General features: G+C 39.3%; 1 protein-coding gene and 1 pseudogene across 6 annotated transcripts in view; both read right to left on the bottom strand.

Moving 5' to 3' along the window:
- Positions 1 to 689: 689 nt before the first annotated feature.
- Positions 690 to 16,095, bottom strand: part of CD96 (CD96 molecule) — an 88,170-nt gene continuing 72,764 nt past the window's right edge. For 4 of the 6 annotated variants that reach the window (XM_040621215.1, XM_040621216.1, XM_040621212.1 and 1 more), the window contains 4 exons: positions 7,060 to 7,125; positions 6,178 to 6,267; positions 3,053 to 3,176; positions 690 to 1,089 (listed from right to left, as the gene is read on the bottom strand). In XM_040621215.1, coding sequence (XP_040477149.1) covers positions 981 to 1,089; positions 3,053 to 3,176; positions 6,178 to 6,267; positions 7,060 to 7,125 — 389 coding nt within the window. In that variant the 3' untranslated portion in view covers positions 690 to 980. The remainder of the gene's footprint in view (positions 1,090 to 3,052; positions 3,177 to 6,177; positions 6,268 to 7,059; positions 7,126 to 16,095) is intronic. The other 2 variants (XM_040621214.1, XM_040621213.1) reach the window with 1 other exon arrangement.
- LOC103677355 lies at positions 9,417 to 15,774 on the bottom strand (annotated as a pseudogene).

The following is a 16,095-nucleotide window of genomic DNA, read 5'->3' as shown; positions in this document are numbered from 1 at the left end:
TGGTAGGAGCAGGATTCATTCATCAATGCTAGAATGATTTGAGCCTGTATTTATTTCAAGATGGATAAAAACATGCAGACTGGAGGAACAGCAGAGTCCCCCGATGAACAAGAGAATAACAGGAATCACAGGAGTTGGGGTGGGGTGAGGATGCCTGTTGATTCATGTAACAGTTTGGTAATGGTTTGATACACCCATGCACATGTATGCGGGGACACACACACACACACACACACACACACGTAAAGCTGAGGATGAGACCACTCTTAGTTCATATCATTTTAGAGGCCAATGAAGTGTTACCTATGTCTACTAGGCTACTTGGTTGTTGGCTAGTTTTCCCTTTGATCCCTCCTCATTTCAGGGGGCAGGGAGCTGGGCAAAACATGGTGGGAGGAAGGGGGACTGGGACTGGTGTCTTGTGCAAGGTATTAGGATTTCTTCTAGTGAAAATAAGCAAAATATTTTCAGTACAAAGACTACTTGCACTTATTTGGAACTCTTGCTAGAACTTTCACATTTCTTCCTTTTGTAATTTTCCTAGAGATGCAACAAACCTCAGAGAAGAACACACTTTTGGCGAATAGTTCAGATTGTTGGCAGATGCCCAAATAGAAGAGGATCTGGCATGGACATATGCTTGAAACCACTGTCGTCACCCCAGCCAGAGAACTAAAATGAAAAATAAAAACACTGCAAGTACTTTTTAATAACAGCAGCCTAATTTGCACTTCTTACATAAGCAAGAACATTCCTACAGATCGCACTGGGTATGAGCATGACTTTGTCTCTCAGTCTTGCTCAATGTCAGGCACGTGCAGATGAAAGAGGCGGAGTTGCTGGGAAAACAGGTCATTCACTTCTGACACCCATTGCAGCTGCAGTACAGGCTTGGCGAGAGGGCAACTGTATTAATAAAGCACAATATCCACCTTCTTGCAGGATTCTAGCAGAGTTCTAGGCGGCCAAGTCTCAAGGGGCTAGAACGTCTCCATCTCATGACAAGGCGGATCACTTCCGGTGGACTCTTGAATGCAAGTGTACTTGATGGGAGGTGGAGGTGGCTTGAAAGGCGGGGGTCTCTCCATGCTAGGAACAAAACATTGCTCTTTCAATGCTAAGAATGTGAGGTGGTGATTCAAGGAAACAGGAAAGTAGGAAACCGAGAAAGAGACATGCCCACCAGTCCCCTCAGAATTTTTCCTTCTGCTTATTAGCTGTGTTGTGATAATACCATAAATTAATATTTATAAGATATTTTATAGTTTGCAAAGCATTTTTATCATAACATTATTTAATTCGTATCTAGGGATTGGACATTATTATCACCATTCTACAGATAAATACTGAGGCTCAGAGGTCTTCGGCAACTTGCTAAAGAGAACTAGACTGGCAATTCTGGTCTTTTAACGAGAACCCATATTCTCCATGGAAACTGCCTCCTAATAGAACAAGTGTTTCTCTTATGTGGGTTAAAACACTCCTCCAGAGACAAAATTTTAAAATTCTGGGACTAAAGACTGAAGATTTTCAAATAATGCCTTTGCCAACCTCACCCCCAGCCTTCACCCACACATTCACTGTACGCCGTGAAGATAGGGCTGAGGTGGGAAGAAAAGCTCTTCTGAATCCTTATCTTGGTTGATACTGGATGGTTAATGCCAGAATCCTGTACATTTGAATCAGCAAACGTTCTTGAAGTCATCTTTACATAAAGTACTGTTCTCTGTTAGCACAACTCATCTCTTTGTCTGAAATGCATCAGGCATACGTGTGAGTTTGGGATTTAGCTGTACGAATGCTCCAGCTCTCTTGATATCAAGACATGGAAATTCATCTGTGAGCAGATTTCTGTCCTTGACTCAAACATCTCTATCCCTTGCTGGTAAACCCATAGCACCTTAATTTCTCCAGAGAGATAGAGATGGACATGGACATGGAGAAGGACACACGCACACACACACAGAGAGAGAGAGAGAGAGAGAGAGAGAGAGAGAGATTCCTATCTCTATATAACACAAACATTTGACTACAGAATAATAAAAATATCAATTCAAAATTTCAGATTCCCAATTTCTCATTTTAATAAAAATATCTAATGCCTATTACTTATTTTTTTCCCCCTGATGCTTTGAAGCAGACAATATATTTCAACAGGTAGATAAAATTCTAAGAAATTTGCACTTCTGTATTTTTCAGGGAAATTATGAAGTCCTCAAGGTCACATGGTAGCCAAAGTGTCGTCCTTGGACAAGAGCCCAGAATTTCTGACTACTGGTTTAGTGTTTTGTTTTTCCCCATGAAACACTCGCTACGTGTGGTTATAGAGTCTTCGAGGACACTTCAAGTAGAAGGTAGGCACAGCGGTCACCGGCATCTCAGACAGTAGCAGGAGTGGAAGAGCAGCTCCGTATGTTGTAGGGATCTCCTCCAATCATGGTCTACTCTGCATCCCAAACAGCCGAGCCAGAAAAGCGAGGCTTAATCTGACATGGCATTTCAGATGGCGGAGTGGAGGGAAAAGAATTTTGGCAAATATTTCAATAAGACAAAAGAGGGGGAACCCACTGTTTACTTTCTTTTGTCCTTGGGGAAAAAGAAAAAGGCTGGTAAAAGCCCATTCTGCCGAAAAGCAGCTGGACTTTCTTCAAATTACCTTTCTCACTCAATTTCACACTTGAGTATCTGGGCCCAGCTGGGCCCAGGCAGTTCAGAGATGCATGAAAATGAAAAAGTAATGAAGATTAAAAGAAAAATCAGTTTTAGTGTTTGAGGTGAGGCAAGGCTCAGTTCTCATTTCATGCCCACTGACTTGTTCCGTCTGACGAGCATCACAGACAGAACAGGCAGAGGGGGACACTGAGTCAGAAACAGCGGAACTCGTCCCAGCTGGGTGGTGCTGGGCAAGCTGGGGATCTTCTCTGAGCTTCTCTGAGCCCCCTTTCCTCAGTTCTATGTGGCAGCTCCAGAGAGGAGTGATATTTAACGTGCTGAGTGAATATGTTGTGCTGAAAAAGTATCTCTGTTCCTGCAGATTCAGGATTATACTCACATTTCTTTCTGGTATTGGCACCATTTTCTCACTCCAAGGCCAAACAATGCTACGCAGAAAGCGAGCAAAGCTGCTACAATCACCGGCCAGGACATTCCATCTCTAGGTTTATTGGCCACAATACCTGCAAAGGGCATAAAGAGAGACGAACTTTAATGCCAAACTTTGGCAATTAGAAAGCAGGATGAATTGAACTCTCTCTCCTACCTGTTTTCTCCAAGGGCCATCACTGACCACAATTATGTTCTGGGATCAGATCTATGCCTTGTTCTCACTTCTGTTTTTGCATGTCACAGTTACTTTCTATGTGAATGTCTTTCTTGTTAGAATGTTCCAGAAAGAATTTTTTTTTTCTTTCATTTTCCCAAGGCCCTGGACAATTCCTGGCACATGATGGCCAATGTCATTTGTAAGAATGAATAAATAAAAGGGATAAGCTGTAAATCTGTATTCCAAACTTACTCCAGTAAAGAAAACTTTATAGGTGAAATAATGGCCTAGCTTTAGTTTCTCTTATTCTTTAAGGAGTCATTAATTGCTTTATGGAATATCAGTGTATTAGGAGGAGGAAGAAAGACTAAAATGCCTTGTAACATTATAACATTCTGATGCCCTGAAAATCCCAAACTGAGAAGGCCCGGTTACTACATTCAGAGTTGTAATGCTCAAAAGAACATTCTCCAAGACTTTTCACTTGGATGTCACTCAAGGAATGATACCCAGAATAGAGATTTTCTAACCCTATCACCTCCCCTCTTTTTCTTTCCTTTGCCCTCTACACATTTCAGCAATAGAAAGGAGAGAAGTGAAAGGGGTAAAACTGAAACCAGTTATTTTTTCTTTCTATGGTCTGCAAAGGGAGGAAGTCAAAAGTAAAGGGCTGGCAGAAACCATCTTGGTGGGGGATAGATGGGCTGATTATTCTTACCCCTTCTGATTACACCCGCACTCCATTCATCCACTGCATTTCTAGCATTTGTACACCAAGTCAAACCGTGTGAATCAAAGACTTCCAAATAGTGTTGACTTTAGACCAGAGGCAACGTAAATAGCATATTCTGGACTGTTTTACTTTTTTTCTAACATGAAGGAAGAATTAAGAAAATTAACTGTCTTAGGAAATGAGGTTGTCTGATTCTACTGCAGAGAATAAAAGGAATGTTTATAATTACATAGTTACTTAATATTTTCCTTTTTAAAAAGCATTTTATAATCATGTTAAAAATGCAAACAGTACAGAAATACAAAGCTAAAATGAAAAAGGAAGTGTCCTTATGACTTCAGATGCTAGTTATATATATTTGAGGCAATAAATTTATTAGTTAATTATGTATCCCACTGAAAACTTTCTATGCATATACAACATATATACGTATAATTTTTCTTAGAAATGAGGGCAATACGTATAGTTCTGTCCTTTGCATCTTTCTTTTAAAAAAATGCTCTTGGAATACTTTTCATGAAAGTGCATAGAGATATACCTTCTTTGATTAAATGAGTGGATAGTTCCCCGATGTATAGATGTATCATGGTTTATTTAACTGGTCTCTTAATGTTCGAGGGTTAAATTGTTTCCAGGCTTTTGTTATCTCGTTAACAACACCCCAGTGAAATTCCTTATACATTATGGATAGATCTTTAGCTTTTCAGATTATGTAGATCATTTGGGCAAAAAGCCCATTTTGTATCAGAATTATCTGGATTGATTTTCTTTTTTTGTTTCAACTAGATTGTGAACTATTTGCAGGTGGAGACTAGGTTTACAATTTCCTTTATTGCCTCATATTTATTATAGTGCTATTTATAAAGCAAAGTCTCAAAATACATAGGCAAAAAAAGTGGATTCAAAATATGAGTTACCAAATCTTTTCTATGTCTAACATAGTTTGGACTGCAGCAATATGATGTTGTCCTGTTTATAACACACATCCAGAGACCTGGGCTCTTTCTGCTGCTCACCCAGCCTCGGCCTAATCTAAGCAGATGCTGAGGGTACGCCGGAAGCCCATGTAGTCCTATAACGCATACCCATATGCTATGGGGTCTGTGCAGGTGACTAGTTCACGCTAGTTCATGGTCGTAGCGGAACTGTGAAAGACTAGTATCATGATCATAAAAGAAACAATCATACAGAGGGTCAACCCAAGCCTACACAAAGTTCTGTTTTAATCAAGTCAAAATTTACTAGGCTCTACACTGGTAACATGGTACGATAGAACGCTGTACCCCTAAAGTTTCAGAGAAATACAAGAACAAAAGGTTTTAAATGGGTCTTACCCAATGTTTAAAATTTCTCTCCCTACCACAAACAGAAAATGGGACCACTGACTTCAGGAACGTCTCAGTGGAGAAGCAGAGCTCCAATCCTGCCCTCTCCCTGAATGAGGCAGTTTTTTAAGGCACCGATATCTGAAAGGCATTAGGTAGGACTTCAGTTTGTTCTACTGCTATGTTGTATGCAAGGTCATGCTCCAAGGGTCTGAGCGCTGGGGGCCTTCCACACAGAATAAGCTGAGTATTCAAGTGGAGTGTCCACCGGTTAAGAGGACACCCCCGAAGCTGAAAAAGTTGATTATGCCTCTGAACTTACAATCAAGACCTGGGCTGGGAGGGTCTTGACCTCTTATGATATAAAACAAGAAATTATATGCAGTATTGACAAAATTTTATTAGTTTAATTATAGAAATACTCTTTGTTCCAACAATATTTCTTATCTCAGATATATTTTCATAGGATAAAATGTTTCTTACTACTTTTCACCTGGTAAATTTTTATTCATTTTTCAGATTTTAATTTAAATAGCTCCTTAGAGGCTCCTTTCCTGTTGCCAGTTAAAATTAGATCTTTCTGTTACATTTTGACAATACCTTATACTATATCATAGTATCTGTCACAAATAAATTTAATTACATGATTATTTACTTAATGTATATCATCTTCAATAGATTATAATCTTCAGAAGGCCAGTGTTTTCAAGGTCTCTTCTGTATACAAGACAAGAAAGATCTACTTCTTTCGCAGTGGATACCCAACAACTGCTACAGCGTCTGGCAAATGGTAGGTACTCAATAAATATCTGTTGAGTGAGTGAAACACAAAATTTAGAAAAAAGTAAATGACTCACCAGTGATATGGATGTGAATATTTTTAGTTGATCCATTGGCAGTTGCGGGAACTTCTGAAAATATTCTGGTTGTGCTGGTGAAGACATCACCTAGGGATAGACAAGGGATATGTGAACTGATCCTAATAGCCATCTCAACCCAATGAAGTGGTGTAAAATCATGACTGGATTTCACTTGCTATTAGGAAGAGCTCAATTTTAATGGCTTAAATGCTCCTACAGGACTATGTATAAAGCTTACTAAGGACCAATTTACAGCAAGGCTAGGACCTTAGAATCTAAAACTAACAAAGGAGTGAAACTCTCTATTGGTTTAAGGAAAAAAAGAGAAGCTGTACAGCACACATAGCAAAACAATATCTGTTAAAGAATCTCCATGAGAAATTTAAGTGGTTATGGGAAAACGTCTTGTGTTGGAGCCATAGAAAAATGGGATCTTTCCCTATTCTTCCAGGGTATCGGAGGTCCAGCCAATCAAAATAACCGATTCTCCCACTATAATGTGTTTGATAACGTCAATAAAACTTCCTTTGCAACATTTCAGTAGACAAATCCATGTTGACAAAGCATCTTAATTTCCAATGGAAAATTAAAATTTAAAATGCAATTTTAATGGATCTAATTAGCCAGGAAATGCTATTTTGTAGATTTCATTTTGAAATAAAATAGAGAAAAAAATCTAAGACTTGGTCTCTGATTAGCTCCTGTTAGTGACCATGGCTGGGAAAAATTTTGGTTCTATTCATTCTCATTTTCATCATCAAGGTGCACTTTTCAATATCTATCTGAGATTGGTTTCTTACCAGTTCTTGTTTTTCCATCTCTGCCCAAATAAAGCAGACCACCACCTTCCCGGACCTAACTCTCCCCCTAAGTACTCACCATGAATTGTCGAGCTTGCTCCTGAGGGCGCTGAACTATATGTTTCACTGGGCATCCAAGAAGCTGCTAAAGGAAGAAGATATTGGAAGAGTCAACCTGTATAAGACAGTTCTTTTATTGTCTCTTCTCAACATTTAATTGAATCTAATAATTTAGAGTAAAATAATAAAATAAAAAAAGATTATTAATGAATATGTAAAGCAATATCACTGAACTATTCTGCAGCATACATTAGCACATCCCAAAATAAAGTGGGAGTAGAGGGAAAACTTGTGATCCCAATGTCTCAACTAGGGAAGGTTTTGATTATAGCCACTCAGAAGCAGGAAGAAGGAATGGAAGCAAAACACTAGGAGAGGTTTCTCCAGCCACAGAGGTGACTATTCTCATGTCCATCCAGTACGTGGGAGAGAAAGAAAGCCCAGGTGTATTATGGTGGCCTTTAGTCAAGCAAAGGTGCCAATAGGACTTTGAAGACCTTGGCAGAATACGCACAAGGGAACAAAATAGTTTGTACTTGTGGATCAGCGGATATTCTTTTTTGGCTACGACAACTGAACTGTATCAGTGGTGAATTTTCAGACCCCTGTGGTCACTGGCCTCGCTAGCTGCTGTGCTGAGTTGTCTTGATGGATTGAGAAGCAAACCCTCCCCTTGAGTGGACGGCAGCATCAGGCACTACCTATCGCTTTTGGAGGAGATCTATCAACTCATTTCGCTTAGTTCCCCATCTCTGGCAAGAAAGTTCCACTTCTTGGCAGGCTCTGCATTTCTGTATTTGATAACAGGCCTACAATGTAGTGTAAAGTAAAACAGCTACAGTTACACGTAGTTGCAATCAGTAGAAAAACATTATGCTCGCTTATTTAAAACATGAGCATGTATGATGTTCCAAGTTAAGTGCTTTCTTGTGTGTCAAGACCAAAACAAATAAGCAAAACCAAACCAAACCAAAACAAACATTAAAAACAACAATAAAAAACACAAAAAACCCTTAGTCCTCCCCTTTCTTGGTTTCTCCCGAGATGCCAATGGCAGTTGCCACTGCAGACAAGGGGAAGTTATCAGGCCCTTCAGGAGAGATGTAACTCAGTGCTTTCCAGGGACTGCTCCCAGTACATTCTGTCATAGCTAATTGACTGGGTGTCACCCCAGAGGTAAGGGGAGTTTTATACACAGCTATTTTGAATCTGACTAGGTCAGGGAGATGTCGTTATTTTCAATATAATTGTCTGACCCTGAATGCGTGATCCTGGCTATTTTTTGTTGGTGCTGTTCTAGACAGAATACCAAGGTCCACAGATGATGACGGACTGAGCGTGTTTCAAAAGCCCATTTTTAAGGCTAAGCCTTAATGGTCGGGATTTGACTAACAAAGAACAACAACTAATGAAGAAGAAATTGGGACTAGGCCTGGATTTAGGTAAAATTATGAAGAAGGCAATTTGGTCTGGATAACCTTACAAGATATTTTGCCCAACTTGGTGCCTCCTTTACTTCTTATTTTTAGGGCTTGCTACCTTTGTTTTTTATCTTTCCAAAGTCTGTTTGCAAGAAAGGATGTGATAAATTAATTTATACTAAGATATAAAGAGTTGAGCAAGTGCTATCCCTTTGAGGGAAGTGGGTATTCAATATTTTTTTTTCAATTTCATATTTATCATCAGCAAGTAAATACAGAACATTTTTTTAAAGATTTTATTTTTAAATTGTCTCTATACCCAACATGGGGCTCGATCTTACGACCCCAAGATCAACAGTTACATGCTCTACGAACTGAGCCGGCCGGGCGCCGAGGATACAGAACATTTTGTAATGGTCAGTTACATGTGGGTACCAACAGTTTTTTCACCAAATATAGAATGCCAACCTTTTCTGCTCAATTTTCATTTTCCCCAGGCAAAATAACCAAGCCTAGCACAATTTCAGATGGTGATACCATCAGCATGATCCATCCAAATTACAAAAATGGCAGTACTTGAAATTATGCAAATTATTTGGCTATTTTTTAAAATCTTCCTTTTTAGACCTCTACTTCTCAGAAAATGTGTGATAAAATTAAGCTACAGAATCCACTTCGGAAAAGCAGGAAGTTATTTTTCTAGTTTTGATTTTAAGATTTGCTTTTAATCTGTTAAAAAAAATATAGTGGGGAGTGTGTTGAGAGAGGTGAAGAAAAAGGAGGTTCCAGCTGATGGATTCAACATGTCTGAGAATACTTAGAAAAAACTTCAAGAGCAAGAATGTGTTATTATAGGAGTCTTTCAGCAAGATGAAGAGATGAGCAATTCTTCTATCAATTGTTCCCACAGGAAAGAGGTCATCCTGAAAAATACTTATTTGGAATCCTCAGTGAATTAAAAGTTGGCTACTTCTAAAGATTCATCTCTCACTAACATAATACTTTTCTAAAAGCTTATCCACGCTATCATTTAGATATCCAATTTTCAGTATGCACTCCACACTGGCTACTCGATCTGCCATTCTTAGGTCTCCTTGAGAGTCTCTCAGCAGAATTATGTTTTTACGTCTTTTAATTGATTGAAATACTGTGTTCTTCATACCACCATTCTGTTTGTTAAATAGATGAGTTAATTCTCCTTTAAATCTTTTGAGTCTCCATTTTCATCAAAATCCATGAATAAACACTACTTCGACATTTGGATGATAAACACCAGCTTACGGATAACCTTCCCGAGTATATTACCATCATCAGCCGAAAATATGAACACAAGGATGCTGTGTTGTTGGAGTTTCTCAAATAAATGTTTATATCCTTCCTGGAGTATAACATTGGATTCTTCTACATTTTATTTAAATTTAACACTGGGTAAAGCTTCTTTAACAAGGAAACTGTACTTTAGCACGTCTTTCTACCATAAAGGGATATTTTCATTCTACGGTAAAAACAGTCAATTTTGACAACATAGTGTTCTTCCTTAGTTGCAAAAACTTTGACGTTCGTTTGTAACCAGTTTACAGTGGTCGATACTATTATGACATGCTGGGCAGCCTTTCCCTTTGTACGAAGATCTACTTGGTGTCATATCAAAGTCCATGGTCATCTGAAGTTTGATAGTTCCTTTTTTGATCTAACTACGGACAATTTCTGTTATTCTTATAGGGCAAGCTGATGCAAGCTGAACTTCTATGGAATTTAGGCGTCATTTTTACATGTACATTTACCGAGACTTGTCTCAGGTATCCAATCTTCCTTAAGACGTTCCGAGTTCTTCCGTCCTGGATTTTATCCTGGAGTGATGGCATGAGTGGCAAGCAGTATTCAGAGATGCAGGACTTGGATACAGGAATCTTGGTGAACTTGGTTTTCCGCCCCACCCTCCTCTTCAGGGTGAACGTGTACTGGGCCAGCACCACCCCTTACACCAGGAGGCTCACGCGCCAGCTCCCCTGTTTGTTCTTGCCGTGACCACCTCCTCTATACGGGGGACCCTCATGCTCTTCCTGACCATGAAACAAAGATGACACTCACGATCTTCGGAAATGCAGGGCTTGTGTGCTAGCTGTGGAGAGGACACATGAAGCCCCCAGAATTTGGCATGTTAACAGAAAATAGAATTTGAAATCCCAGAAGGAAATCTTGAATTTGTGGTTGACCTAATCAGGAACTAGGTAACAGAATTGGGGGAGAACAGTGTTTTAGAGGAGAAGAAAATAGAACGAGACGTGATCTGAGACATACAAGATTTTGGAATTTGAGGGCCAGAGTGGTGAGTTTAGAGACTCAGCACGGCAGTCAGCAGGAAGGAGCAGGACTGTGGGGTTATCCTGTAGCCTGAGAGAGGGGCAGGGCCCAAGGTTGCTGTAGGTTCCGGCGTTGCTATGTCCCTGTAACTGACTCTCAGTCCCTCAACTCCAGCCTCTCCAACCGCTCTGCCTATGGAACGTAGACGGGGTTGCTATGAAATTATTAGGCACAGCTACCAAGAGCCTGAGAAGAACCAACCAGGATCAGGGACGGGTAAACGACGCAACTGCAAGATTTACGAAGAAGAGTACATAAATTTTGAAGAATAAGGAATGCATGGTCAAAGAACAAAATAAAGACCCTACGAGAGGTCTTTAAGAGGTACTATGAGGCCCAGGTGTGTGTGTGTGTGTATGCGCGCAAGTGTGCACACGTGCAGGGGCACACGTGGTGAGGTAATGATAACCTTGTTGATTTTGGTAATGGGGCAAATTAGAGGCATAGGGGCCTACGGAGACTCACATCATTTTTCTGCTTGTCTAACTTAGCCAGATTGACTGATTTCAATGTGGCTTTGGGCTCCACTGGACCAACGGATGGCAGGGAAAAACAGAAAGAAAAAAGTAATTAAGTTTCACTTTTCTGCTCCACGGCCCGATCACCTAAGTGTCAGGATGAAAAGATCCCAGGATGTTATTAACCTGTAACCTGGGGTATTTAGATGGTCAGATCTGGTACCCCCATTTCATAGGTGGTTAAAGTAAACTACGAATCTCCGTTCCAGGCTGTTGGAAACGTGGAAGCTGAACTAGGATTAGATGCTAATATTCTAAAGTGGATAAAATGACAACAGAAGAATATATTAAAACATATACTTATAAATACTGTGTAAATGCAATGCACCCAAATCTTCTAGTGACACCCAAATATACGTAAACTACAAAATGCGTGTATAAGCACATATCCCGTTAGAATGTGCTCACAAACAGCAGCAGCTTTAGAAACACTGCTAGTGGGTTTATCTCACCAGAAATCCATCCATTATCATTCTTTTTCTGCCTGGGAACATTTCATAAATCTACTGAAATAAACATATTGGAAGGAAAAAAACATCTCATTACCCATGCTTGTCACGAATCTTGCCAAATGCATCATCTAATACTGGATGTCACATTACAGTCCAATCCAACGAGAAGAAACATGTTTCAAAAATAGTTTGGGAGTGAGCAATCAACATTAACTTGTTGGATCCTAATGTGTTTTTGTGAATGATTATAAATAGAGCAACTCATGGTAGGGAATTTTCTTCTCTAAGCTTATGGATAAAAATGACAACTAGTAAACAAGATATTCTCATTTGCATAAGTAAGAATGCAAGTTTTCACGGGGAGGAAAATTCTGTTTGTTGGGTTTTAGAGTCCCTTCCTAGATTTTACAATTTCTAAGGCTATTTCATGGTAAGAATGATAAAAGAGATGTCTGAGAATAAAGGAAGTTTTCAGGTGGGGAAGGACGGAAGACACAAGGAATTGGAATTGTTCATTTCATTATGAAATCTACTAAAAAGACCAAGAATATACTTGTGTAAAGTATAAAGCACTTTCATGCAAGACCTTTCAGTTTTCCAGTTTCTGGGGCAGAAAATATTTTGGGTAGCCTCTATGCTTCATAACGATATGATGCATGGGATGAACAGGATTTCTTTTTTATTCCGGGCACACATAATATTATAATAACAATTTAAATAAAGCAAACAAAAAGTTCAAAAATTCCATTTAAGCAGATCATTTCTTTTCACTGTGTATGTTTGTGTTTTCTTCCTTGTCCTTGTCCATATGTACACATATTCTTTCAATCATTCAAGAAATATTTGCCGCGCACCTACTGTGTGGCTGTCACTGCTATAGACATTATCAGACCACAGTGAGCAAGACAAGAGGAGGTTTAGTTCCCTGTTCTTGTGTATCTTACATTTCAGTATAATTTCGACAAAAAATCAAATAAATAAAGGAAATCATCAGACACCAATATGCTGAGAATGAAAATATGGCACAATTTATATATGATCATAGTATAAATTTAAATTGCAGTTCAGCTTTATCTTATAATATTGTCAATAATCTTTTATTTTTTATTTTTTAGAAGAATTTATTTATTCATTTATTTGAGAGAGAGAGAGAGAGAGAGAGAGAGGTGGGACGAGCAAAGGGAAAGGGACAGCAGATTCCACACTGATCACGGAGCCCTGCACAGGCCTGGATCTCACAACCCTGAGATCACGACCTGAGCTGAAATCAAGAGTTGGATGCTTAACTGACTGAGCCACCCAGGCACCCCTCCAATAATCTTTTATCACCATTGCCACATAATTCCCCTCCATAAGCAACAACACAGAATCATCTATCTACTCAGCAATATTTGTTGAGCACCAGCTATACGCTAGGCATTACCTTAGGCACTGGGGATACAGGTAAGCAACAACAACAAAAAAGATATGGAACTTAACTTGTATTAAACCACTGAGAATAAAGGATGACAAACTAGTGTAGGTAAAGGAGAGTTTCAGCATAGTTCATCACAAACTCAATTTTATAAGATAAATGTTAGTCTACTAAGTATGGACTTTCATCCCCGGTCTAACCATATTTTTATTTTCAATTTATATCTGATGGGTGAAAATGTTCTAGCTAGTACCCTTGTCTATACAGTAAGATATACTGGCTGGCTTAGTACATTAGGGCTGTTGTTCGGATTGGCTTCATAATATTGCGTTGAATTACTATCTCATCCTATTTTCCATTCTCTTATTATTGGATACATTTTTCTTTAACACCCTCTCACCCCCACTCTTACACACAGATTGTTGGATTACTGTGAGTAACATTACATCTTCTCCCTGGCTCATCCCCTGTATGCCCATTCCAAAGCAAATGCTGTTCTGAATGTGTCTATTATTCACTTACTTACATAGTTTTTAAGCTTTTATCACATATTATGCCTAAGCCATATGGTGTTTGGTTGTACTTGCTTTAATAATTTATCTAAAAATATCATTCCAGGGGTGCCTGTGTGGCTCAGTCAGTTGGGTGTCTGGCTTTCAGAGGAGCCCCATGTTGGGCTCCTCTCTCCGTGCAGGGTCTGCTTGAGATTCTCTCTTCTTCTCCCTCTGCTCCTCCCCCCTGCTTGTGCTCTCTCTCTAAATAAATAAACAAAATCTTAAAAAATATATATATATATATATATATCATTCCGTATATTGTCACCTGGCATTTACTTTTCTGACTCAACACAATGTTATTAAGATCCACTCGTGCTGTTGTATGTGGCTGTCATTCACTCATTTCTCATTGTTCTATAATATTTTATATATGACTATGAAACAAATTATCTATCTATTCTCTTGGCTACGATGATTAGGTTATTTACAATTTTTGCGATTATGAATAGCGTTTTCCCCTGACATTGTGTGCGCTTCTCCTGGATACATGTACTAGCGTGCATGTAGGGGGGGTGGAGTATATATCTAGGAGTGGAACTGTTGGGTTGTAGGGTATGAAATTGTTGAATTGTAGGGTATGACATGGCTTTAAAACACCATGTCAAAATGGTGGAAAATGAAGGTACCAACTTGTACTTTCACCAGCAACATATAAAAAATTATACTGATCTACGTCCTGACATTTGACAATTCCAGACTTGTTAATTTTTGCCTATTGATTATATGTGACATGGTTATCTGATTCTCATCTTCGTTTGCATTTCCTGATTGCCAGAGAGGCTAAGCATCTCTTTGGTTGTTTTCTAGCCGCTGCATTACATCTTTTGTGATGTGCCTCTCCGCTCATTTTCTAATGTTTTTATATTTTTAAAAATTGATTTGTAGCATTCTTTATATACTCTTGATAGAAACTTTTGATTTCTTGTCAATTATATATTTCTGATCATTTTTCAATTACATATGTTGCAAATATCTTCTCCCACACTATAGCTTGCCCTCTTTTTTTTTTTTTACTTTTGCTAAGGTGTCTTTTTTTTTAAGATTTTATTTTATTTATTTGAGAGAGAGAGACTGAGAGAGAGGGCATGAGCAGGGCAGAGGGAGAGCGACAAGCAAACTTCCTGCTGAGCAGGGAGCCTGATGTGGGGCTCAATCCCAGGATCTGGGATCATGACCTGGACTGAAGGCATATGTTTAACCAACTGAGCCACCCAGGTGCTCCGAAGGTGTCTTTTGATAGAAAGAATTTTCTTAACTTTATGGTATTCTAATGTTTCCATCATTTTTACAGTTAGTGCTTTATGTCTCTTCTTTAAGCCCTTCCTTACCCCAAAGCCAGCAAGAAATTCACCTTTATTTTATTACACGCTTTAATGTTTTGCTTTTGACATAAAGATTTCATACTCTATGGAACCTATTTTTATGTAATGTGTATGACAGCCATATATTTTAATACTTTTTTTTTTTAAATAAATCGTCAAGTTTTGCAGATCCACTTGCTGCCACCTCCTGTTTCCACGGGAAGCTGCCACGACACCCCTGGCATCTACACTTATTTGTGGCTCTCTGGCTGTGCTCTCACTTCTGACACTTCCCGTTTCATCTCTCGTATTTGGCTACTGGATTCACAGGTGTCGGTTATATTATTAACGCATTTGTTAAAAGAAATATGTTAAATTAGATTATAGAGGGTCATACACAAACGGTCAAAGTGTGTCACGAATTAAGGATTATGATTAATCCAGACCTGTGAACCTAAGGTCCACAAAGGAGATAAAATAAATAACTAATGGGACAAAGAGCAATACTATACACGTTCCTTTTTGCTCTTTGATTTATTTCCTGAGGACACGTTCCCAGCAGTGAGATGACTGAGCCAGCAGGTATAAAAGACTTTTAGAGGCTTTAAATGTATAACTTAAATGCTTTCCTAACAGAGACATACATATTTACTCTTTGTGGCCAAGGGTCTAGCAGTTACACCCAGGGCTCTCTGCACCAGCGGCATCCGGGCTCTTTGCTTCAGCCACATCCCTTGCCACTTCCCTGCCACGCAGATCTCCGTCCTGTACCACTAAGAGGCAGTATACTTCCTCTTCGAGCCTGTCGATACCAGCTGAAGCAGCATCGGCACACGCTGCTGCTGGGGGGCCAGATTCAATGGCCAAACCATTTCTGTGCCTCACGCTGGGCTCTGTCTTCTCACTGCTTTCAGTGATACGTGTGTATTCTGGCTAGTTCGCTCTTTCCTCAGACAGCCTCCTAGTCTGCTCCTTCATCTCTGAGACCTTTACTCAGATGTCCCCTTCCTCAGGAAGGCTTTGCAAAA

The sequence above is a fragment of the Ursus maritimus genome, unplaced genomic scaffold, assembly GCF_017311325.1.
Source record: "Ursus maritimus isolate PB19 unplaced genomic scaffold, ASM1731132v1 scaffold_4, whole genome shotgun sequence".
Lineage (NCBI taxonomy): Eukaryota > Metazoa > Chordata > Mammalia > Carnivora > Ursidae > Ursus > Ursus maritimus.
Note: the sequence above shows the minus strand (reverse complement) of the source record. Positions and strands in the feature narration are given on the sequence as shown.